This window comes from Pempheris klunzingeri, chromosome 17, assembly GCF_042242105.1.
Source record: "Pempheris klunzingeri isolate RE-2024b chromosome 17, fPemKlu1.hap1, whole genome shotgun sequence".
Classification (NCBI taxonomy): domain Eukaryota; kingdom Metazoa; phylum Chordata; class Actinopteri; order Acropomatiformes; family Pempheridae; genus Pempheris; species Pempheris klunzingeri.
Genome location: NC_092028.1, coordinates 9,758,444 through 9,781,331, shown reverse-complemented (window position 1 = coordinate 9,781,331; position 22,888 = coordinate 9,758,444). Strand labels below are relative to the sequence as shown.

Genomic DNA, 22,888 nt, shown 5'->3' with positions numbered 1-22,888 from the left:
TCGGTTTATTGCAACCCTTTCCTCTGTCTTCCCTTCTTGTCTGGAGCACAATGTAAACTTTGTAACTGGGGACACTGAAAAAAGCAAAGTCATCAGCACATTGCATAGTGTCCCTGTGCAAGTTCGTCTAATCGACCTCTTTCAATCCCACTGAAATTCAGCCCTTAAACACATCTACAGCAAACCAGCTGATTCACCCTCGGACAAACGATTTGCTGTCTTGGTCCAGTTTCCAGTATATTTGCTCTATTTCTTCACTATATGATACAAGCCTTGAACTCTTTAAGTAACTGAACTTTAAGGAAATACAATTTGGTTGTTCCTTGACAGTTTCAACTGAACTAAATGATGGCACTGGAGCTGACGTGAAATGTGAGTAATGCCCATTTCTAACAGAATCCTGCTTGTTTACACAAAATGAACAGTTTGCCTGTTGTGGTCGGTTGAAAAGTTGTTCACAGTGTTCACCACCTTAAGGTCTGCTTTATATGTTTGTTTTTTATCTTCTTTTTAAATATTCTTTCAGTGTCAGACATGCATTAAGACATATGCATTTTTTCCTATATACAACACATTGTGATGAAGATACAGTACATACACGGGCCTACATTATGATACCATGAGCACACATTTTCCAACATGGCCGATGCATCTTCACATCTTATGTGTCTACATGTCGCATGTCATCTATTTGGTGTTATTTCGTCAGGCATTTATGTCTCCCCTCCATTCAAAGTCATGTTAATTCATGATATGTTATTGTGATGCTACAGTAAAAGGCATTACATGGGAGAGTCGGACTCTTTCTACAGCTCTCTTATCACGAATGATGTTTGGAGCTCCGACTGTTTCCTTTATCAGACTGGACTGTGCCAGCGGCGGCTGAGGTCGCCGCCTGCGCCCCCCGGTGGCTGCCCCCAGACGAAGCCTCTGGTTTTCCTGTTGTGTTTGCTCGCCTCTCCTCGCTTGACCTGGGGGTGTCTTTTACTTTGGCCCCCTCTTGTGATGCCCCTTTCATAGGCCCGAGCACTGTTTTGGCAACACTCGTGAGCTGGGTGACAAAGCTGGCTTTATCCCCTGGGGACATGGGGCGTGACTTGCTTGAGCAGGGTGAAGCTGCGTTAGAGGAGGGTGACATGGGATTCTCTTCCAGGACCTCCAGGTGGGCCCTCTCCTCCTTGACCCCACGGTAACTGTTTGATACCTTCTCCGCTTTGGATCTGGCAGCAGCTGGAACCTGAGCTGCGGCTTGGGGTTGAACCTGGGTGGGAACTGGGGGTGCAGGGCCTTTCACCTTGGCTGTCTCAGTTGCTTTATCACTGCCACCGATGCCTCCTTTCTCTCCAGCCACTGTTCCTTTATGTGGCTTGAACTGCTCTGCATATGACACCTTCTGCATGTTACTTTTGTCTGTACCTGCAGTGCCTTTGACTTTCTCCTCAGTCTTCTCCTGAGCTTTAGTTGCAGGTCCGCTGCCTGTTTGCCCACTCTGCTGCTTGCTGTCTTGTTGTTGGAGGCTCTTGGATGTGCCGGGAGCTGAGTTTTTCTCACTGAGTTTACTCTTGGAGACTGTTGCCTCAGAACTTGAACTGCTTGCATTTTGAGGTTTGTCGCCTGGGCTCAGCTTGGCCTCTGTAGTGGATGAAACCAGTGCTGGACTAGACTTCGTCTCTGCTGCAGCTTCGCTCTTATTATTTTTAAGGATCTCAGCAGTGGATAATGTTTTAGTTGTGTCAACAACAGTGGTCTTGGACTCAGGTTTTGTAGCTATGCTCTCAGTTTGCGACCCGGTGAGCTCAGTGGTTTGGGTATCTTTCTCTCTTGTTGTGAGCAGAGTGTCACGGCTGAGTGGTGACTCCTGCCTTCCCAGCTTCCTAACAGGCTTCAGACCTCCAATCTCCCCTCCCATGGGGGGAGAGGGGGAGGAAGACGATGAAGGAGATGGGGGAGCAGGACCGTTTTCTCCTTCCATCTCCAGCAGACTTTGCAGGCTGTGCTCACAGTGGAAGGACTCTCTCCTGTAGTCCCCGTGCGACACTTCTAGGCTATGCTTGCGTAACGACACCCCACCTGTCAGAGGAGAAGGCGACGATGATGATGAAGAGGAAGAAGGCAGAATTGGTGCACCCAGCTTTTCCGCTGACTGCACCCGCTGCAGCAGGGGCGACCTGGGTGGCTCTGCACTTTTGGGCCGTGGGCGGGCAACAGGAGGCGAAGAGTGCAGCTTGGCAGGAAACATCTGTGTGGTGTTGGAGCTCCCTACCGTGTGGCCAGTGAGAGGTGGAGGGGAGGAGGTGGTCGGGGAGGGGGTGTGAGCCAGGGGGGACAAAGGGATGTTGCCAGCAGATTTGCACCGAGCAGAGCGGTATTGGCGGTGCAGTTTGGGAGACAGGCCATGCAAGGAGCTGGGCCTCATGTGATGGGAAGCTGCTGGGGAGTTGGGGGTACTGGATGCAGGGGAGCTGCTCTGGGAGGAGGTACCTGAGGAGAGGAGAGGGAATAATCTTTAAACTTTTCTATCACAATATCAACATTCAACATTTTTATATCAGGAATTCTCACAGTAAAAAATGTTGCCTTTAATATACCCCGATTCATGTTTTTAAAATATATTATCTTTGCTACAGCAGAAAGTTAAACCAAATAAGAACAGACACATGTATTCTCGGGCTTCCATACTAACCCAGGTAAGGGGATTCAAGAGTGGAGCGGTAAGTCTGCGTGGGCGAGCGGGCGGAGAGACTGTGGGTGGGGGAGCCTGGGAGACTGTCCCCTGATGAAAGAGAGCGATTTAAAGAGGAGAGGCTCCGGCTGGTGTGGAGCAGGTTGGACTGCTTGGTGATTTTCCTGAAGAGGGAGCTGCGCTTCTTACTGAAAAGTAAAAAAAACAACAAAATATGATGGGGAGAATAAAGGCATTTAAAACAAAAGATAATGCACTGTAATAATGTTGTTTGCAGTAACGCACTCTTGTCCCTCCTTGGCTCCTGTCCTCTTGCTGCGCCGCGCCATCTTGGATTTATAGCTGGACTTGCGGGCAGGACCCACTTTTATAGAGGTGTTCTCAAATGGAGTCGTTGTTACAGTCACCTTGTTTCCACTCTGTAATATTTAAATAAATCACATTGTTTTCAAAGAAAATTCTAACTGAACCACCTGATAAAAATGTGTATATATAAATTGGGCAGGTAGGTAGTCATCACCTTCAGGATAAGCTCCACCACCTCTGTATGGACCAGACCGTGGACTGACTCCCCGTTTACATGAGTGATGAGGTCACCAGCGTTAAGTCCAGCCTCCTGGGCGGGACCGCCATCCTCCACATGCTGTGATTAGAACAAAAGACTTACTAAAACAGATCTAGATATTTGCTCAGAAAAGCTGTTTATCTGCAAGTTAAAGCTCTAATGGGGGCTAACAGGACAAAGAAGACCATAATGATAACTCTGGCAAAAATATCTAAGCATTTGATAGCATAGATTACACTGTGCTGAAAGATGCTATGGAAAGGTTGGTTTCAAACTAAAAAAAAAGATATCAAATTTCAGACCCAAAAAGTTGACAAATTTAACAGACTGCCTTAATTTGACATCTAATATTACAGTTTGAATGCAAAATAACTATTTGAAATTAAAAAGGACAAAGGCAAAAATATGTGTACCCTTGTTTGCTTTGCTTTTATTAAATCTTGGTGAGTATGGATATATGGTTAGTGTTCGGCAGCTTTTGATTTGTTAGTTACTCTCCATGTTTCATGCAGTTCACTTTGCTCTCTCACCCAGACCATGTGATGTACACTGTAGACATCACTGTCTCCCATGTAGACTCTGATGGCTCGGAGAGTGAAGCCATACTTTTTCCCAGACCGGTGAATGGTGATTGGAGAATGCAGGACGTTGACCATGGGAGAGTAGTCTCTGCTGGGAGACGAGTCACGGGAGGAGGGGTTGGATGAGAGGGACAGAGGAGACATGGGGCTCGCTAGAGGTGAGGCACCATGTTGCTCCACTGAGGAGAGAGGGGTGGGGATAAAGTTTGATTAAAGGATTTTATTTTTAAGTATGTTTTTACAGTTCATTTGCTATTGTCACATAAGCATTGCATTTACCTGCAGGAATGATGACAGACAAAGCAGTAGCAGAGGCAGATTTGATGACTTTGGTTCCTGGTCGTGAGTGACGTTTCTCTCCCTCAGCTGAGAGCTGCTGGTGGCGAACCCTCCTCAGCACCAGGTCAGTGGTGGCCCCTCGGGGCCCCTGAGGGTCTGGAAGCCCCAAAACAGTCGCACTGCCTGGTAGAGGCAACGATGCATCAGCAGGTCTCAGAAGCTTGTCTGTGACTGGGTAGTGACATGAAACACAACGATAAGTAAATGCTCTTGTTATCAAATACAGGTTTAGGGTCACAGGTGATACTGTGCTGCCTCATCCTCTCTTACCTCCAGCTGTGACCCCATTGCTATCTTTAAGCAATGGTCTCGGATCGCCTTGAGAGATGATAGCACCCATGGCTCCCTCCAGCGAAGTCCCCCTGGCTTTCACTGGAGGCTGCCTGCCAGAGAGAGGCAGCTCACCGTCAACCTCCAGAGGGGAGGCCAGGCGATGTGTGTCCATGAGGGCCGAGAAACGTCTTCGGGCCCCGGAAGGTGGACTGGAGTCGCTCTCAGTGAAGGAGGACTCAGAGCAGGACAGGCGCTTCCTGAAAAAGCAGGGCAGTGGTCCTTTGGTATGAAGTTATTCCAGATTAATCTGTTCACCAGTATTTGATATTAAATACACACCTCTTTAAACAAGAGAAAAACATTTCATTGTGTTGTGGGGTTAAATATCTCTGTAACAAGCTAGACAACTTTTATCAACTGCACTCACATTTCAGGCGATCCAGTCCTCCAGCTCTTGTCTCTGAGGGTGAGGCTACCCAGACTTTCTCTCTTGGCAACTCGATCCTCCCTGGGGACCTTGTGCTCCCGTAGAGTCACACCGGTGGGTTTATGCTCCAGCTGGGACAGATGCTCCATACTACTGTACACCTGCAGGTCCACACAACAAGACAATCAACGTTATATAGTTATGTGGCCTGATGGACAACCACTGCCATTTTAACACTTAACGCTTTCTATGTAGATAAAAAAGAAAAGTAGCTAGCTTCAATGTGACCTTGCTGAAGCGAGGGGAGCAGGATGAGAAGCGATGTATCTCCACAGGCTCGTCGTCGTTGGTGTCATCCTCATCGTATGACTGGACATGATGGTAGCGCTCAGATCGGGCTGGTGATGAAAGGTAACCACAGCTTTTTAATCGGCAAATATTCATAAACAGTGGCGTTATCTTTCTCTCTGTGCTCTGAGGTTAACCTACAAGAAAAGCTGCAAACGTCTGCTCAGCATTATCATCATCAACTGACATGATTGACAACTGATTGAGTTAAATGACACAGCCATGTCCTAAATGACTAACCTTTCTACAATTACAGTAGTTATCATGGTAACATGGGAGAATTAATGGGGATGTTGTGGCAAAGATGGTGATGATTCAGAGAGCCCTGAGTTTTGATGAAGGTTTTCTGAGGCTCAAAGGGATCTGTGGTCCATGCCTGGAATCCCCATCAGCAGACTTACTGTCAAAGTAACTTGTGTCTTCCTCAGACTCCAGGTGAGGGATGAACTCTGCCTTCTGCCTCAGTAGGCTGTTCCAGTTTACCTCTGTGAAGAAGGAGTGCTGCCTCACTTCAAAAGCACCACCTAGAGGGCAGACAAGAGGGGGAGATGATGAAGTGGTAAAAGAAATAATCTGACTGGCCTGTGGAGGTATGTCTAAAATGAAAAAAGGAAGAAATACAACAGACGTGGGGAGTAAAAGTGAGAAATGACTCACCTGTGCCCAGGCGAGCCAGTGGATTCGTCTGCAGAAGGGAGGAGATCAGGTGCTGGGCATCTACAGGGAGAGCCTCTTCTCCGTCTGGCCACACTATGTCATCTACCAGATTCAGCAGAGAGACAAGGAGGACAAGAGGAAAACACAGCGTTTGTTGAAGTAAAGCATGTTGTGTGTGTTTTGTTTGTTTATTAGCAATTTATAGTGTGTATAATGCATCTATCTATCCATCCACCTCACCTGTAATGACCTGTCCGAACAGCTCCTCTGGAGTGTCTCCAAAGAAAGGTACACAGCCCACCAGGAACTCATACAGGATGATGCCCATAGCCCACCAGTCCACCGGCTTCCCATAACCTTGACGAAGAATAACTTCTGGGGCAATGTACTCTGGAGTTCCGCACACCTAAAGGACAAACAGCAACACACCAAGTCCTTTGACTTACATGCAACCCTGTCCCAAGTGCATTTTTGCTACTAATAGCATTTATTGTGACATCTAATATAATTTTACATGAATTTTAATTGGATTTTCCAGACATTAAAAGTATGTTTGAATTATTTTGTTGCTAAGCGGAAGACAGTTGACCCTGAGTGAGAGGTGTATGGAGCATGCATATTTCTGCCTAGCTAAGGAGATCACTTAAGAGATGCCAAGACAAGATGAAAGCCCCAGTGAGGGTTTTCATGTGCAGATGGGTATGCATTGAATGCTAACAGATTTCTGGCTGCCATTATGCATACACAAGAAATAATGAGGCTTAGATTCAAAGCATGAGCACTGAATTGAGAAAATAAACCTCACCTAATAGAGAAAGGATCATAATACCAGAGGAAATACTGGCCTATTGTTCTGCCAGCTGTTAAGGGTGTCATTTTTTCATGCTTCGGATATGCCTGGCACACAATGACAGGGAATATCCTTGCATTGAAATGAAGACATCAAAGGAGGTTTCATATTTAAACTTTACTTTGATCATATTGTAGCTGAACAGTCCATGCTGCAGCCAATTAGATTTTACGGTTCCATCGCATATGTGGTTTTTGCACGTGATGATGTAAATTATTTCAAATTTACTCACCACTTCCATATCACAATAAATACAGGTTAATTAAAATGACTGAATTCGTATGTTGTCTTTGTCGTACCTGTTTATCCAAGAACTCCCGAGTATCCTTCTCTATGTGTCCTTCATACAAATTGGTGGTCAGACTCATGAGACCCATCTTAGACAGACCGAAGTCTGTGAGCTTGATGTGGCCCATTGAGGTAATCAGGAGGCTGAGAACAGAAATAGAAAAGTTACTGCAAGTTCAAGCTATGGTAAGCTTGAAATAGCAAGTGCCACAGTTTGTATCATCTCTTTGCAACAGTTTGATTAAAACTAGCTCTTACTTGTCAGGCTTGAGGTCACGGTGCACAATGCCATAGTTATGTAAGTACTCCAGTGCTAGCACAGTCTCTGCAAAATACATGCGTGCCATTTCCACAGGCAGAGCCCCGATGTTCTTCAGCAGAGTGGCACAGTCTCCACCTGCCAGCAGAATTCATTATTTGATCAGACATTTCTATTGACCATGAATGACTCCTGGTACTTCTCGTCCAAGACCATTTTAGTTTCCACTTCGGCTGATGAGCAACACCCACAACAGAGCGCACTCATGAAATCAAAAATAACTCAGACATTCTGCATAACATATTCAAGGATATTCACTTTCAGCAGACATTCAGAGGATGTTCAACAAGTCTGTTAATATAAGGAAAAGGTATAAACAGATTATGAAAAGAGTCAGACCCTGTTACCTATAGGGTAGGGCTATAAGAAGCAGCAGCAGAGGTATTAGATTTTTAACTATGGCTCTGTGAATGGTACTGTTGAGCTGCTGACTGATATATCTCAACAATTATGGGATACATTATCATGAAATTTGGTACAAATATCCACGGTGCCAAAAGGATGAAAATCTCCTGATTTGTCCTTTAGCACCAGCATTTTTGTGTGTTGAGTGAAATGTCTGGATTGGATGGGTTGCTATTTAATTAGGTGGAGACATTCATGTCCCCCTCGGGATGAATATCAATCACTTTGATCGCTTAAGTTTTCATCTAGCGGCATCAGGTTATTGACAATTTCCATTTGTCTAATTGGTTTATGACCAAACACCTGCAAAACTGCAAACATTCCCATCAGCCTCAGCTGTAGGCTACTTGTGTTTAGAGCTGATGCACAAATAATAACTTCTTAACACACCAAGATGGTGACAATGGTAAACATTATACCTGCTTAACGCCAGTATGCCAGCATTGCCAAGTGAGCATGTTAGCCTGCTGATGTTAGCATTTAGCTCACAGCACCTCTGTGGCCAATTACAGCCTCACAGAGTAGTTAGCATGGCTGTACACTCGAAGCAGTGTCCCGATTCCAGACTACATACTGATTATAGTACCTAGTATAGTACAGTTTGAGAAATAGTATTTTCTGCATAATTGCTAATTGTCATACTATACTATTGTAGCAGTAAGTACACAAAAATCAACAGACTTAATTATCTTATGCTAACGGGATTATTTCTTCTTTCTGGAGCTGTTCCATCACCACCCACAATTTATTTATTAATTGAAATCCTTTTTTAGCTGTGAGCATCTCTTCCAATTCCTTTGTTCATTCAGAATAGTGTCTATCAACAGCACACTAAAAAAAAAAACATAATTATATACATAATGTCTCACTTTTCCAGTGACAACACACTACATACTCAAAATCTGCTTAGATTTAGTACTAGATTGATTTTGGGACACACCATTAGTCCTTTGTTAACTGACACTAACTCAAAATCAAAGCTAAATGCACAAAAGTGCAACATCATGACAAAAATCTAACTTCACTTCACAGGCGCAGATGTGGGCAGAGTATCTACTCAATGCAACACACACACGCACATATTATTACCTTCTACATACTCCATGACCATGCAGAGGTGTCGTCGTGTTTCGAAGGAACAGAACATGGAGACGACAAAGGGATTCTCTGCAAAGGTGAGGATATCTCTTTCCACAAAGGCCTGCTGGATTTGGTTCCTCAGGATCAGGTTTTGCTTATTAATCTTCTTCATGGCAAATCGCTGCCGTGTCTCTAGATGACGCACCAGGTACACAGCACTGGTGCAAAACACACAGAGGCACAAAATATATTTTTTACTTCATGGTGTTAAAATCATGTGTCGATGCCTGATTTACAGATGTAAAATATTAGTAATATTACATGTAAAAAATAAAGTTGAAGAATAAACGAGACGACCTAAAGCTCTACTCACCCGTATGCCCCATTACTGATCAGCTTGATGGTCTGGAAGTCTGCTTCTCCTGGTGGTTTCATTGCTCTAATCTTACCCTGTGAATCAAAGATCACAACGCTGTGATTTAATACAATCCACTGTGAAAAAGTGTCAAAAAAATAATTTAATCTTTTGCCAGTGTAATTTTGGTTTGGTGACGCACAATAAAATCATCGGTATGGATAACTGTAAGGTGTCTTCAGTTCTAGACGATACCCCCCTCCCTCTCATCTATGCTTTTGTCTACTTAGCTTAATTTTGGCAGTTGGAGGCTTGCCTGATGCTAGAGGCATGGCATCATGAATTAGCTAAATTAGATGGATAAAAGTATGTATGCCAAGTCATGAGGAGATGAAGCAGACATTTTCAGTGAGAGCAATAAGGACCTTGGTCAACTGGGTCTCGTTTTGTTGCTCTGCTTAAATTAGAAAAGATTAGATGAAAGTGAGGATGGACTGATCATTGGAGATATGACCAAGTTCAGGATTATCTTGGATCTCACCTCTGTCGAGTCATCTGTTTCAGGTGTTAGCGGTCCCTCGCTGTCGTAACTATCGAGGTTTACCATCTCTGATGATAAAAATATGTCGGTTTAAGTTTCAGCTGTCACTTCATTTATGTCCAAACAATGTTTACGTTGAACGTGTCTCTCCCTCACCTTCGATAGGGTCTCTGGTCAGTCCCAGCTGGCTGATGATGTAACGAGGAATGTCTGTTTTCATCAGGTGACCCTCCTTAGCGTGATCCTCTGCTGCCTCCAGCAGATGGTAGAACTCCTCAGGATTAAACTCCTGGAGACCAGAGTGCTGAGATTTAGTATGATGTCACCAGGTGGAAAGTTTGCAGCTGATCAATTGAATTAACGACATTAAACGAGACTCTGTGGGATGATTGAATTATTGTTTCAGAAATTGCTTCCAGATAAGTCGATCTGAATGTGAACCAGAAAATGTTTCCATATCCAAGTATCCAAGTAAACCCCCCACAGCAGCTTCTAAGAGTGGTTTGATGAGTCACTGCCTCTGGAGCAGGCCCAAGATTTGTTTCTGGAAGACACCATCACTGCAGTCTGGGCTGTTCAGCCTCAGGAGAGACTTGTGTAAATGCTGAATTTTGTTTTAGGGCTGTTACTCTGTTGAAAGCTACACTTTACAAGGTTAGAGCTCTGTTTAGACGCACGCCATTCATTCAAATCAGCCCAAATCATTAGGTCAGAGTACAGCGTCAGCAAAAGCAACATTTTATGAACAGAAAATTATTTTTTGCATATAAATGTGCTCACATTTCTTTGTGTGCTTGTTGTTATGAAGACAAATAGCCTCTCTCAGTCAGGTTTACTCATTTGTCCTCTCTCAAATTCCCTGCCCTGTGCTCTCGCAAAGACACAGTGGAATAAAACTGTTCTCAAAACTAATTCATTCTAAACTAGAATTACTGCCTTGTGGTTGTGTGCTTCTACCAAGAAGGAACTGCTCCTCATCCAAGCTGAGGGTCTAAGGATAGAGGATGTTGTTTGCTGTAACGACTGTGAAACCAATCAAGCAAGGCAAATTTTTGATTTGTTGTTCTGTTTCTGCTGTATGTCTGGTGGTGTCGGTGGTGGTTAAGTTAATTGAAACAAACAAAGCCAAAAAGCTGCTTCTGACAGAACACATAGCTGTAGCCATGACAGTAGACCATGTCTGAAATACAGAAGATCTTTAGGATCACCACAGTTTTGAGGTGGGCACCCAAGATTAGTGTCACCAGTTCAGTATCTGGCCGAATGTGAAACATGGTCACAATGTCCCCTTCTGTTCCTGAGTCATGGCTTTGAATAATGGCCAGAAAAGTGTTAATGCAGAAGATTATGATGTCACAGTGAACTTCAGCTTTGACCTTTTGGATACAAAATGTCATCACTTATCATTTTATCCTATTAGACATTTGTGTGAAATTGCTGGGCAAACAACCCAAATACATAATGCCTATGGCCACGGCTGTCACTGATGTGGAGGCATAAACATCTGATGAAGTCTGGCAAAATTGTATTAACATTTTAAAAGAACCTGGTTGGGGTCTAATTCATTAATTTATCCCCCACTCTTCTTTTCCTAATCTTACAATGAGGATGAGGGAGGTGCAAGTGAAGGTCAGCAGTCCTCTCGTCTAAAGACCAATCTTGATATGCTGTATTGCATAGGAGGGGCTCAGCCATTGCACCACTGCTGCAACTTCTGGCTACTGATCCAGACCTGGTTGCCAAAAACGTGCAATGGATCACACGCATGCTGTAATCCAAATGCAGCGATATGCAGAAAACGTGGGTGGAATCACGTCGGTGAGCCAATTCTCCATGTCACCGTTTCTGCTGTCGCTCACAATCAAAAAAACGCCATCAGTGTGTCATGACTCATTGAGAGAGGGGCACCAGACTGTTATGGAACACAGTCACCCAGAAAAACAACCAGCTAGATGATAGACGCATGCACACACACACACAAACACACACGCAGGCATCCTCCAGCTCTAAATGACACCATGGTCACGGTCTGTCTGAGTCAGACTGGAAGGCAGCCCAGCAGCAGGGGGCTGCTCCCTGGTATTAGTTGTAGTGTGACGGGACAAATTTTAATCTAAATGCAAATGTCGTTGCCATCCAGACATGCTGGACCTTTACTTCAGCGTTTGCGTGTTTGATTTTCTACCCCTGCTATGTAATACATCAGGGTGCTTAAATGCTTATAATGGGCTAACAAATGAGTCTCCGTGTTCATGTTTATTTAAAGAAAATCAATTTGTCTTACGTCACAAAAGAGACGTGAACTGTGAAATGTTCTGCAATGGATTGTGAACATCTCAGTAGGATTTTTTTTACAAGGGTAGATAAATGATGAACAGTGTGTGTGTGTTATCTCACCAGACACTCCAGAAGCCTGGCAGGTCGGGAGATGATAATGAGAAGCTTCTTTGCCAACTCTGTGACGAAGGCTACTTCGGAGCTTTCTGAACGCTCAAAGGCCTGACAGAGAGAGACATACAGGGAGGTGGAAAGAGAGAAGATATACATTAGCATTTACAACATTTAGAAAAGCCATCCGACACAGTGAAAGTTGAAAGAGAGACAAAAAGACAGAGTGACAAAGGCAGAACAAGCTGCGAGATATGAGAGTATCTGATCATGAAAAACACAGCAGACACAAATAAACCAAAACCAGGCAACCCAGAGTAATCATAGCAATCTAGTCAAGCTGCCAAAATGGGGTCGCTGATGAAATTCCCTGATACCAGTTATCTCCTCTGACAAATCATGAGCACAATTAGCCTCCATTTAACGCAGCAATTTCAATCATGTCTCTCATCAAAGGCATCACGAGTCTGAATGAAATTAGAAGACTTGAACTGAGTCTATAAATCGTTACCCTACAAAGAATCACTGCAGCCCCAGTCGCTGAGAGTACAGCGGTATTTGTCTCTGTGCCTGTTTTGGTTATGAAAGTAGTTCAACTATATTGCCTGTGTTTTTGTACCAATACCAAAAATGATACGCGACACATTTTTTGATTTCCTACTTCGAGAAACAGAAACATTTTTATTAATGAAGGTATAAATAAATGTTAGAACTGGTGGCATTTTTTATGTTAACCTTAGTTAATACATTACCAATATTCACACCACAGTCTCTTCTCTTCTAAATGCTATAATATGTTCACCAGCTAGTCACTATTTTGTATGTCTGCATTGTGGGATACTTTAGATTCACTATATAGGGTATAATAATTCTAACTATATATTTGTACACCACTACAAAATTGATAACTCGCGATTGTAACTAAGAAACCACTGTTTCATGTCATGATCCCAGACCAGGGTCTGTCATCTTGGTGGAGTGGTGGAGTGAAACAGCTGCCTGCTGCCAGAAATACAATTCATGAGGGCAGTAAGAAGAAATCAAAGCAGTAAAGTTGCGGGTAGTAAACCAAAATCAATTAGCTAAAATGCTAAGTGATCACTTTCACATTACATGTAGTCAGTTTTCCCATTGTTAATACAAAAGTTTAAGCATTAAGCATTAAGCATTTCCTTAAAGCATTAAGAAGCTTTAAGGAGACGTTTGACGTGCCAATAAATGTTCTATTTTTTCTGTATCTAGTTTTCTAATGACATATTTCAGTCTGAGTGTTTCAATACTAATCCTGTAAGCAAATGAGCTTATTAGTGCTTCCTTGTTGGCATCACTTTTTTTCTCACTCACATCATGAAGAAGCTTCTCCAGGTTCTCCTGCAGCTCAAAGAAGTAGACAGAGGTGATGAGGCCCTCTCGGGCTTTGGCCAGGCAGTCTCTGGACAGCTCAGCTATCTGGTGGTGAATGAAGCTGAGGACTCCATCGGCCAGCGGAAGAACGTTTTCAGGAGAGAAAGCCTGGATGAACTCAGCCAGCCTCCCCTCCATCTGAGCTGTGGCCTGGTGGAGAACAAAAGGTGGGGAGCAGTGCGAACAGGACAGAGAGAAAGAGATGAAAATAGTGAGAGTGGAGAGCAGAAGGAGAATCGTCAGAGATCAAGTTTAGAAAAAGATCATTTCTTTAGAAAACCTAGAGGTACGTGACGAAAAGCTCAGACAGAAATTTAATTCATGGCTCAAACAGAGTGGCCCTGTCACTGACTTCAATACAACATCATTTTTCATTTTGACTTGTGTGTGAGCAAGCCCAAAGAGCTTTCACCTCAGATGAACTCCAAACTATAATGCCCAATTTCCTAGGCTCGATTTTTATCACTGTGCAAGCTTTCAGCCTATTTCCTGTTGATACAAACCTCAGCCCGCCGAGAGAGTGAAAGGGAGCAGAGGGAATCTATTTCATTTAAGTGTTCATAGCTGTGGCAGCATTTATAAGTGCAGTGAATAAACTTAATAATCTCTGTGACAGGGTGGGTTTATCGCAACTTGGCAGTGTCACATAATCTTGTTTGCTATGGTGTAGCAGGCCAAATGGTTTTTCGCTGCTTGGATGTATGATATCAGACGTTTGTGTACACAAATCTCTGAACATGTTCAATCAAAAATGAGATCCCCCTTTATTTATCTGATATTTGAGTTCTGACTTGATAGGATTAAACAGTTATTGTGGTATGAAAGATTGATTTAATGCTCTGTAGGCTAAAGGATTAGCTCACTGTTGTGTTTTTTTTTTAATGGAATGTGATGTTTGTAAGGACGCAGCTTTATTTGTGTGTGTCTCACCTTTGGAAAGCGCTCTTTGTACACATGGTTCATCATGACTATCTCGTTATCGTAGCACGAGGAGGATCGTCCTGGGCTGGTGGAAAAAACAGAAAAACATGGAATACAGTCAAAAAGATTAGGCTTTCTACCCAAAATGAATTCAGTCATATATAGTGCTCACTGTGAACTATGCTTAGGATTTGATTAGCACTTGAAACGATCCAATAATAAGAGAAAGTTTGTACTTTAGCCAACTAACTGACAAACATGGTTGGGATTACATGTAATTAGTCATGAATTACTTGGTTACATTTTTGATTATATACATTTTTATAACTTTTGTGGATGTTATTCAGATTAATCCAATGGATTACAAAAATTGCCATTACATTTGTATTCAGTAACTGACTACATTTCAAAGTAATCTGACCCAACACTACTGGCTAACATTAGTCTCCACAAGATGCTCATGTTGACTCTTTTCATTTGTAAATTAATGTGTAATTTCCTCTTTAAAAACATACATATTCTCATTTTAATGGCGAGCCCATCTTGACATGTGTACAATACAAACTTTCTAATCAAATCTTAAGCATAGTTCTGACATATTTGCTTCAAACCAGCAAAATTCAAGTGGTTATATAAAAGCAATAACAGGATCAACCAGCGGCAACCCCTGCAAATCTGCTTTGAAAGCGTCCTTTTTAAAAAGAGGATAGTGCTTTTGAGCAGCCCAAGCTGCTGTTTAATCTCATGGGTGCTGCTGCTGCTGCTGCTGCTGCTGACCTGAGACTGCGGGAGCGAGGGCGCATGTGGGGAGAGCAGCGGCCCCCATCATCATCTGTGATGCTCTCGGTGCTGCCAAAGTGCTTGGATAAGAAGTGGAGCTCATCCATGGTGGGCTGGAAGGGCAGCTGGTGCAGCCGCTCCTGGGACGAGCTGGAGGACTGGAGCGAGAGAAGAGGAAGAGGAAGAGGAAGAGGAAGAGGAAGAGGAAGAGGAGGGGAGGCAATAGCAGAGAGTGGAGAAGGTAGAGGAAGCAGATGAGGGAGGGGAGAGGATTGGGAGGGTGAGAGAGAGGAGGTGGAGCAGGGAGTTGGCAGATGAGGAAGAGGAACAAGAACATTAGAGCGGGTGGAGTTGGATCAAAATGAAAAAGAAAATTCATGACAACAAATTGACAAAACTCTTGCACATGATGTCCAACAGCAGCAGCTGTCACCCTTATTTATCTGCCTCCAGCTGGGGTAATAAGTGAAGCAGCTAATAGATCACTTATTACAGTATTTGCAGACTAAAGTTCTCATTCCTCAGACAACACTGATGACAAAATGAGAGTTGAAATGTTAATGAAGCAGTCCAATGAGCCATGACTCTGTCTCACAGACAAACCATGCCTCACCCCCTCATTTGCTTTCATCAAAGCAACGAGACTCCTCCACTTACTTCGCTAAACGAAAGATCGATCGCTGATCAATCACAGGCGACAGACTAATTGAAAATGGTTGGATTTAAAAGGGTGGAGGGGATAAACTTGGATCCTCCATTTTTCTTTGTCTGTTTCATGTATGTCAAGGTTTTTATACTGGTTGTACTGAGTCTCATTGCTGTGGTCATTTTACTTGAATTTTCTGTTCAAGTTTTGAGTTTCTGTAGTTGAAGGACGCACGTCTGATTCATAAAAGTCAGACCACTGATTTCCATGAAGTATCTTTTAGTTTCTAATGATAGAAGATAGCTAAATTTAACCGGAGCTAAAAACTACTGTGGAACCCAATGTGCTCTATCTCATGCCAGCTTCTCCTCTCTACACCACATTTCTCATGTCCCTGTCATCCCACTAGCCTGGCACTCATCATTTACCCCTCCCGTCCTCCTCCCTCCTTCAATCTAACCCTCCATCCACAGCCAGATGGAGAATAAGGACCAAGCCTCTGACGTTGCTGTTACGCAAGGACACACTACAACTGACACAAGTGAAAGAAATATAAGTAACAACATGCTGGAGGTGGATGAAGTTTAAAGGTGTTTGTGTGTTTTAAGTAGGAGATTTGAAGACAGATGATAAAGCTTGCTTTTTTCCTGAAACAACAATGTGTTGGCATGGCGCTGTCAAATGACTTGAATACTTGAGTTTAGTTGTCAGTCGAGCTATATCCACCCTGGTAGCTGCAAAAGTACCCTTGAGGTACAAGTACCCCTGGCTGGGAATCGCTGATCTATGTGATGGGAAGGGAGTGAAGTTATTTACCGTTGAGCTTGGAGTGTTAGTGCCATATCCAGAAGAGGGCAAAGAGGCTAAAGACCATCGTCGTCCATCCGCTCTGCAGAGAACACAAATGTTACATCATTTAAAAGCCCAATTTGATGCACATATATTATCAAAAAACCCAGCTCATGTGAGCTTGGCTGTATTGTGTTCACCATGTCTAATACTCCAGAGCCTATTAAATGTAAATACCTGTGGTTGTCTTAGGTTGCTGTGAAATAATACATTTAAATGCAGGACAAAAACTCTGAAACCCTATTTCCATAAACTTACTACGTGGACACATATCAATTTCAGCAGCACCTAAAGAATTTCATTCTGCAGACCAATGACTCATAACACATCTAGTTTGTCCCAGGGGCCTTCCTCAGTGAGGAGAGCACAGAGGACTCATTCACTGTGCTTTTGTGTGCCTCGATTGCACAGTGACAGGCAGGCAGACGGATTTGATAAATGAGGACAGAGGATTTACAGGAGCGCCCAGTTCCCAGAGCCTCCACTCCCAACACTGTGTCTGAATGAGGAGAGACAGAGGTAAACAACAGTCTAATTGGCCCTCTTTGCATACATCTCTGTCTACAAGAACGCATGATAGTTAATTCTTGCTCTTGTTGATGTATCAATACTACAGACTGACCATTATTTTAGCCCCTTACACTACAAGTACAGCTTTTGTTTCCTTAAATATGGTATAAAGGCTACAGAAGAGCCACAAGAGCTTTGGTGAGGTCCAACTCACAGTCACAGCTCATTCCAAAGGGGGGTTAAAGTCATGGCTCTGTGCAGACCTGTTACTCCACACTGAACTGTGAAAAGTGTTTCATTATGGACCTGCCTTTGTGCACAGGGGCACTGTCATGTTGAAACAGGAAAAGAGCCTTTCCCAAGATTCTTGTCTCAAGTCAGAAGAACACTACTGTCTGAGATATCGTTGTATACTGCCGCATTAAGATGCTGCTTAATTGGAATTAAAGGCCCCATATTTTGCTCATTTTGAAGTCCATGCTCAGTACTTGGAGGTCCTACTACAACAGGAGTAAATGTTTTATTTTTCTCATAGTAGACATGGCTGCTGCAGCTGTTTTAAACCTCTGTCTGAACAATCTGCTGCTTCGCTCTCACTTTCGACATCTTTGGGTTTGCATAAGCTGATGTTAGGGAGATAAAAAAACAATGGCAGGGTGGATTCAGTGGGTGAGTTGACCTGTTGTAGAGCTGGAGGAGGTCACATGATCAACGGATCCCATTATGACATCATAAGGGGAGCCAAATCTAAACTGCGTGTTTTCACTCACATTTACTGAAAGATGGGGCTGGAGAAAAAGAGAAAGGGTAATGGTTCTCTCATAGTTAGAGGGTCTCTAGATACACTGAAAATACATATGTATGTTGAAAATACATTGAAAGTGCATTTTGTATAATGTAGGAGCTTTAAATAGCCATAGCAGTCCAAGACCACGACAAGTACACGACAGTATGTGGACAGGCTTATAGGCATATTTGTAGCATAGTAACCAAGCTAAAAACCTTCTGCTATAAACTCAACTGGAAAAACACACTCATATGAACAGATACACACATTCATGGCCACCCATCACACATTGTTACACATACCAACACACAGTGTCACTGGAGCAGTGTGAATAAACACAGAGGCACTGTGAATGTAATGACTTGGCCCTGTCATACATGAGTCAGCCTGTTACACTGCAAGAACCTGCGAGTGCAGCGGGGGGGCTCCCTGCTCCCCAGGATGTGCGAGACCTCACACAACAGCAGATCCACACCTCGCCTGCTCTCTGATGCTCACTTGTTCTCCCCCTGCCCTCCCTTTGTCTCACACTGACTTGACTTCTGCATGTCTCCCCTCTTCTTTCTCACTTTCTGTCACACACACAAAAAACAAGTGAGAGTATAATAACACTCAATATACAAGTGGAGGTATAAAGCACTGACCTTCTGGAGGAGGCAAAGGAGAAGTGTGCCGGGTTGCTGGGAGAGAAGTTTCGTGGGCTGTCCAGAGGGCTGCTCCCTGCGGAGATAACAAGACATGCACAAAGGTGGGAAAAGAAGATGTGACAAACATGAATAAAGTCCTTTCATTCTGTGACAAAATGACCACAGGAAAACAAAGACCAGTTTAAACCTCCTTACCATGGTTTCATCTTTTCCCCTCTGAACTGTGGCACTAAAGCTGAGTCAGACTTGTGTGATAGTGACTCTAATCACTGGATTGGGTTTGAGGAGCTTCAGTGGTGTGAAATTGATTTAGAGTTTTTCATAAAAGCCATAAAAGCCGTCTGATGAAAGCTTTGTAGCCTAAGCTTTTTATTTATTCTGCCTTGTACTGTGGACAGTAATGTGGATGTTTTGATTAATGGACTGAAAGATTTGACTGGGTTTTTTTTCATTGAATGAATCAAGCCAGCTCATTTAAGGGAGTAACCAAAGTAAAGATGAATTACAATCTACACAACACACATAATTGTATCTGTCTGCATGTTTTCAGTTACCTATGGGAATAATTTGACAGTTTGGGAAATACACATGTTCGCAGAGGGTTACATGAGAAGATTGATACCACCCTCATATCTGTGTGCTAAATATGAAGCTATAGTGAGCGGCTGATTAGCTCAGCTTATCACAAAGACTGTGCTGGACTAATTCTTTGCCAGACACAGCAAATGATAATCAGACATCAATCTTATCTTACAACACCCAGCGAAAAAGCTAATTTTCCAAAATGTCAAATTTTAACTAATAGGATTATGATTATTTGGTCACTTCCATTTAAAAGACCCTTAAACGGGCTGTTAGTCTGGGGATGTCTTTCTTTAATAAATAAGATGTTGTTCTATACATACCGAGGTGTCCAGGCAGGGGCAGAGGGGAGTGTGGGCGAGGCAGCGTTGGAGAGGTGGTGGTCAGGATCAGACTTTTCCTGTTGCTTGTACGGCAACTATACAGAAAAAGAGAGAGATGCATGCCAACATTACTTACTACAGAGTTAAGTTTGTGCTCTGTGTCTCTGTGCCTGTTGCTATGCAGGAGTGTGTGCGTGCTGTGGCGGCGTGTATAGGTGAAGAAGAAGCCAACGTGCAAATGCGTGGCTCACTGCAGGAGCACAGCAGCGATAAGGAGAATTCAATTTCCTCAGTCATCCATCCCTGTCTGTCTCCTCTTAGACGAGATAAGAAATGAGAAGAGAGAGCGTGGACCGAGATGAGAAAGCGACAAATTCAGAGAGAATAGTGGCAGGGAGAAAAGAAAGGATAGAGAGCTTAAAAATGAAAAAAAAAAGGTTTTCCATGACCTCAGTTAATTATGTTTGGGGCTTGTAATAGCAGTCACCATTACACAGGCAAATTTGAGTCATCTCAAATCTGCCTGTGGAATCAACAAACATTCAACGAGCAGATAATAATACAGTAGTGAGCAAGCTTTTAATATTTAAGCAATCCTCTTATTTTGTTAGACTACTCACACTGCAAAGGTGCAATGTGTGTGAAGTCATTTTAAAAAAAACGTGTGGAACAATGTGCTTTGGTGCATACTGTATATACAAATGAAGATATGAATGAATGCACATAGTAACAACTGAGAAAAAAGGGGAGAGAATAATCGAAACGCAAACAGCAGCTCGTCTTCGCTGTCAGTTGAAGACAATTGTTCGTTCCCCCTCTCTACACTTTCAGCCCTTGTCACATGGGTTCACATGTGAGCGGGATGCACCAACTCCACACACACACACTCTCTCTCTAACACACACACCCTCACTGACACTTGCAGTGTAGAGACGTGAGCTGCCTGAGATGGGATCGACACAGTGATCTGAAGATGCAGACAGGCAGAGACACAGTGTGAAAGGGGAGGAGGGGGAGACACACTGGGTGTTTTATACAAATACATTTGTTTTATGCAGATTCACTTGCATAAATCTTTCTTCTTCGATCCCAGGCTTTTTGTGGCTGTGTGTGTTAACACCTGCCATCGGGACAGCACTGGGCCACACTGACAAGCTGCCATCCAGGGAATTTAATGAAATCATACACTTTTATTACTGCACTGTCGACCAACACAAAGCTACTGTCTGTGCCAGTTTATCTATAAATACATAGGTATGACTTACTATAAAATATACATAATAATGTGCCACCTAAACTGATCAAATAATTAAATGTGGTTTGTATTTGAGTAAGCCTAAACTCAATCTACATGAAAGCTTTGCAACTGTTAATGGTGGGGGTGGGGGAAATATAAAGCAGATTTGCACTGGGCCACATTGCACGATCTTTCCTTAAAAACCGGATGGCTGTGGGAGGAGGTCCAGATGACTGCAAAGTTGATCGAAATGTTTTATAATCAAAAAATGATAAAGCTCTTTTTTCCTGGAAAAAAGGCAATAATACTATAGGTGGTTTTGATAAAGTTGGTCTGAAGTGTGTGTGGAAAAAATTAGACAGTTATTGACAAAAACCTAAAAAGCTCTCTTTGGCCGTTTTGAATGCACATTTAAAACGGTCCCTAGATCAGATCATCAGTTTCTCTCTGCTGTCAAATGGTGCAAGATGTCAGACCATGGAGGAAAATCAGGACTAAAAATGACACCAGTGCAACATCAGTCAAGCTGTTTCCTGCATCTAGCAAACTAATCTGGTGAAAACTGATACATGCTTGATATCTGAATAGTGAACTTGATGCCATCTACTACACAACAGTTGTAACCTTTTGCCTACAGCCTAGACAACAATCACAACAGTCTGACCCTAATGACCATGAAACAAAGTCTGAAATTTTAGGGAACAATCTAAACAGATTTGTGGACATTTATCCTCAATGGACATTGTCAATCTTTCCATCACTGTAAAGAGTGAATTAGCAGTGTGCATGTTTGTGTCTGTTCAGAGAGCATCATCTGTTCATATCCGAATATAACAAATAATAATGTATTTTTATTCTTTAACAGCATTGTGGAGACTTTTAAATGACCAGAGAAAAGAACCAGAGCCCCCATCCGATCAAGAGACGGCTGATTGGCTGCTGGAGACACTCCAACAGCCAATCAGCCGTCTCTTGACGCCCTCCTGCTCCTCCGCTAACCCTGCTAATTGAGCTAGTGATGCATATTGGCCCTTAAACATTACAATAAGGTCACAAAACAGAGCCAACGTCATCGCATCTATCTGTTTTCATTATTTTAACTGCACACAGGATGTCCCGATCGGTCAGATCTATAACTGGCCTTATGGATATTGATCACATATGCCAATGGGTTGGAGTTAACATGCGGGTCCAATAACTGCTATTGTGCCATTTCGCACTCTCTAAACTGGATCAATAATATCCTGACATTGCTCTATAACCCTAAACCTTTCTCTCTGAACCTGCCTTAATCTCACTGTAACACACTTGCTGCCCTACAGCTGATCCCAGAGCAACTTATCATCTCAGTGAGTATATGTGTGTGTGTGTGTGTACTTGAGGCTAGGTCTCAGTGTGTAAGGTACAACAGAGCTTCACTGGCTTTCATTACTTCAAGTAATTGCATCTTGAGAGTAAAGAGAAAGACAGAGAGAGACTAAAACAAAGTCAAACCGAGCAGCAGGACTATTCTTGGTTAATGGATTCTCTGTGCTGCAGGAAATCAATGGAGGCTGGCTGTAAACACACCAAAACACACAGTGCTTGACCTTGAATTTCCCCGGTGGAGCTTGAGAATAAAATGCTGTCAGTTTTCGGCGCTACGTGTAAACACGTAGACCATAACTGACATGTATTTGCTTTGCACATCCAGCAAGTATGCGGATGCTGATGGAGAATCCAAATTTCAGAGACATGCCCCGAGCCTGTTTCTTGCTCGATGGTCATTTAAGATCAAGAAAGGCGCTGGAGGGTGGTGGTGGTGGTGGTGGTGGTGGTGGTAGTAGTGATGGCGGATGCACTCTGTGCACTCAGTGAATCTGGATTGTACTGGCTGTTGCCGAGGGCCAGAGAGAGGGATGCAGGTGTGGAGGATGAGGAGGGAGATGTGCAGGGAGATAGGGGTGTTAGCAAAAATAAATAATACGAGGGAAAAAAGAGAAAACCAAGAATTAGAAATGCATGCTGCTCTCAGAGGTGCTCATTATCCATGCAGGAATAAGTTACACATGACCCACTTTTTTTCATCGTTATACAATCACATGTATGTATGTATATTTACGC

At 43.2% G+C, this 22,888-nt stretch overlaps 1 protein-coding gene across 1 annotated transcript in view; it reads right to left on the bottom strand.

The window, feature by feature from the left end:
• Positions 1-820: 820 nt before the first annotated feature.
• LOC139216320 (microtubule-associated serine/threonine-protein kinase 1-like) overlaps positions 821-22,888 on the bottom strand; it is a 28,734-nt gene continuing 6,666 nt past the window's right edge. The window contains exons 3-27 of the mRNA XM_070847413.1: positions 19,549-19,643; positions 18,641-18,716; positions 16,667-16,739; positions 15,202-15,362; positions 14,434-14,509; positions 13,444-13,653; positions 12,109-12,210; positions 9,868-10,000; positions 9,712-9,779; positions 9,189-9,265; positions 8,825-9,033; positions 7,270-7,408; positions 7,023-7,155; positions 6,114-6,279; positions 5,874-5,975; positions 5,618-5,740; positions 5,157-5,266; positions 4,869-5,029; positions 4,460-4,698; positions 4,109-4,333; positions 3,779-4,008; positions 3,204-3,326; positions 2,969-3,102; positions 2,684-2,871; positions 821-2,481 (exon numbers count right to left, since the gene is read on the bottom strand). Of these exons, the coding sequence (XP_070703514.1) occupies positions 821-2,481; positions 2,684-2,871; positions 2,969-3,102; positions 3,204-3,326; positions 3,779-4,008; positions 4,109-4,333; positions 4,460-4,698; positions 4,869-5,029; positions 5,157-5,266; positions 5,618-5,740; positions 5,874-5,975; positions 6,114-6,279; positions 7,023-7,155; positions 7,270-7,408; positions 8,825-9,033; positions 9,189-9,265; positions 9,712-9,779; positions 9,868-10,000; positions 12,109-12,210; positions 13,444-13,653; positions 14,434-14,509; positions 15,202-15,362; positions 16,667-16,739; positions 18,641-18,716; positions 19,549-19,643 (5,014 nt within the window). The remainder of the gene's footprint in view (positions 2,482-2,683; positions 2,872-2,968; positions 3,103-3,203; positions 3,327-3,778; positions 4,009-4,108; positions 4,334-4,459; positions 4,699-4,868; positions 5,030-5,156; positions 5,267-5,617; positions 5,741-5,873; positions 5,976-6,113; positions 6,280-7,022; positions 7,156-7,269; positions 7,409-8,824; positions 9,034-9,188; positions 9,266-9,711; positions 9,780-9,867; positions 10,001-12,108; positions 12,211-13,443; positions 13,654-14,433; positions 14,510-15,201; positions 15,363-16,666; positions 16,740-18,640; positions 18,717-19,548; positions 19,644-22,888) is intronic.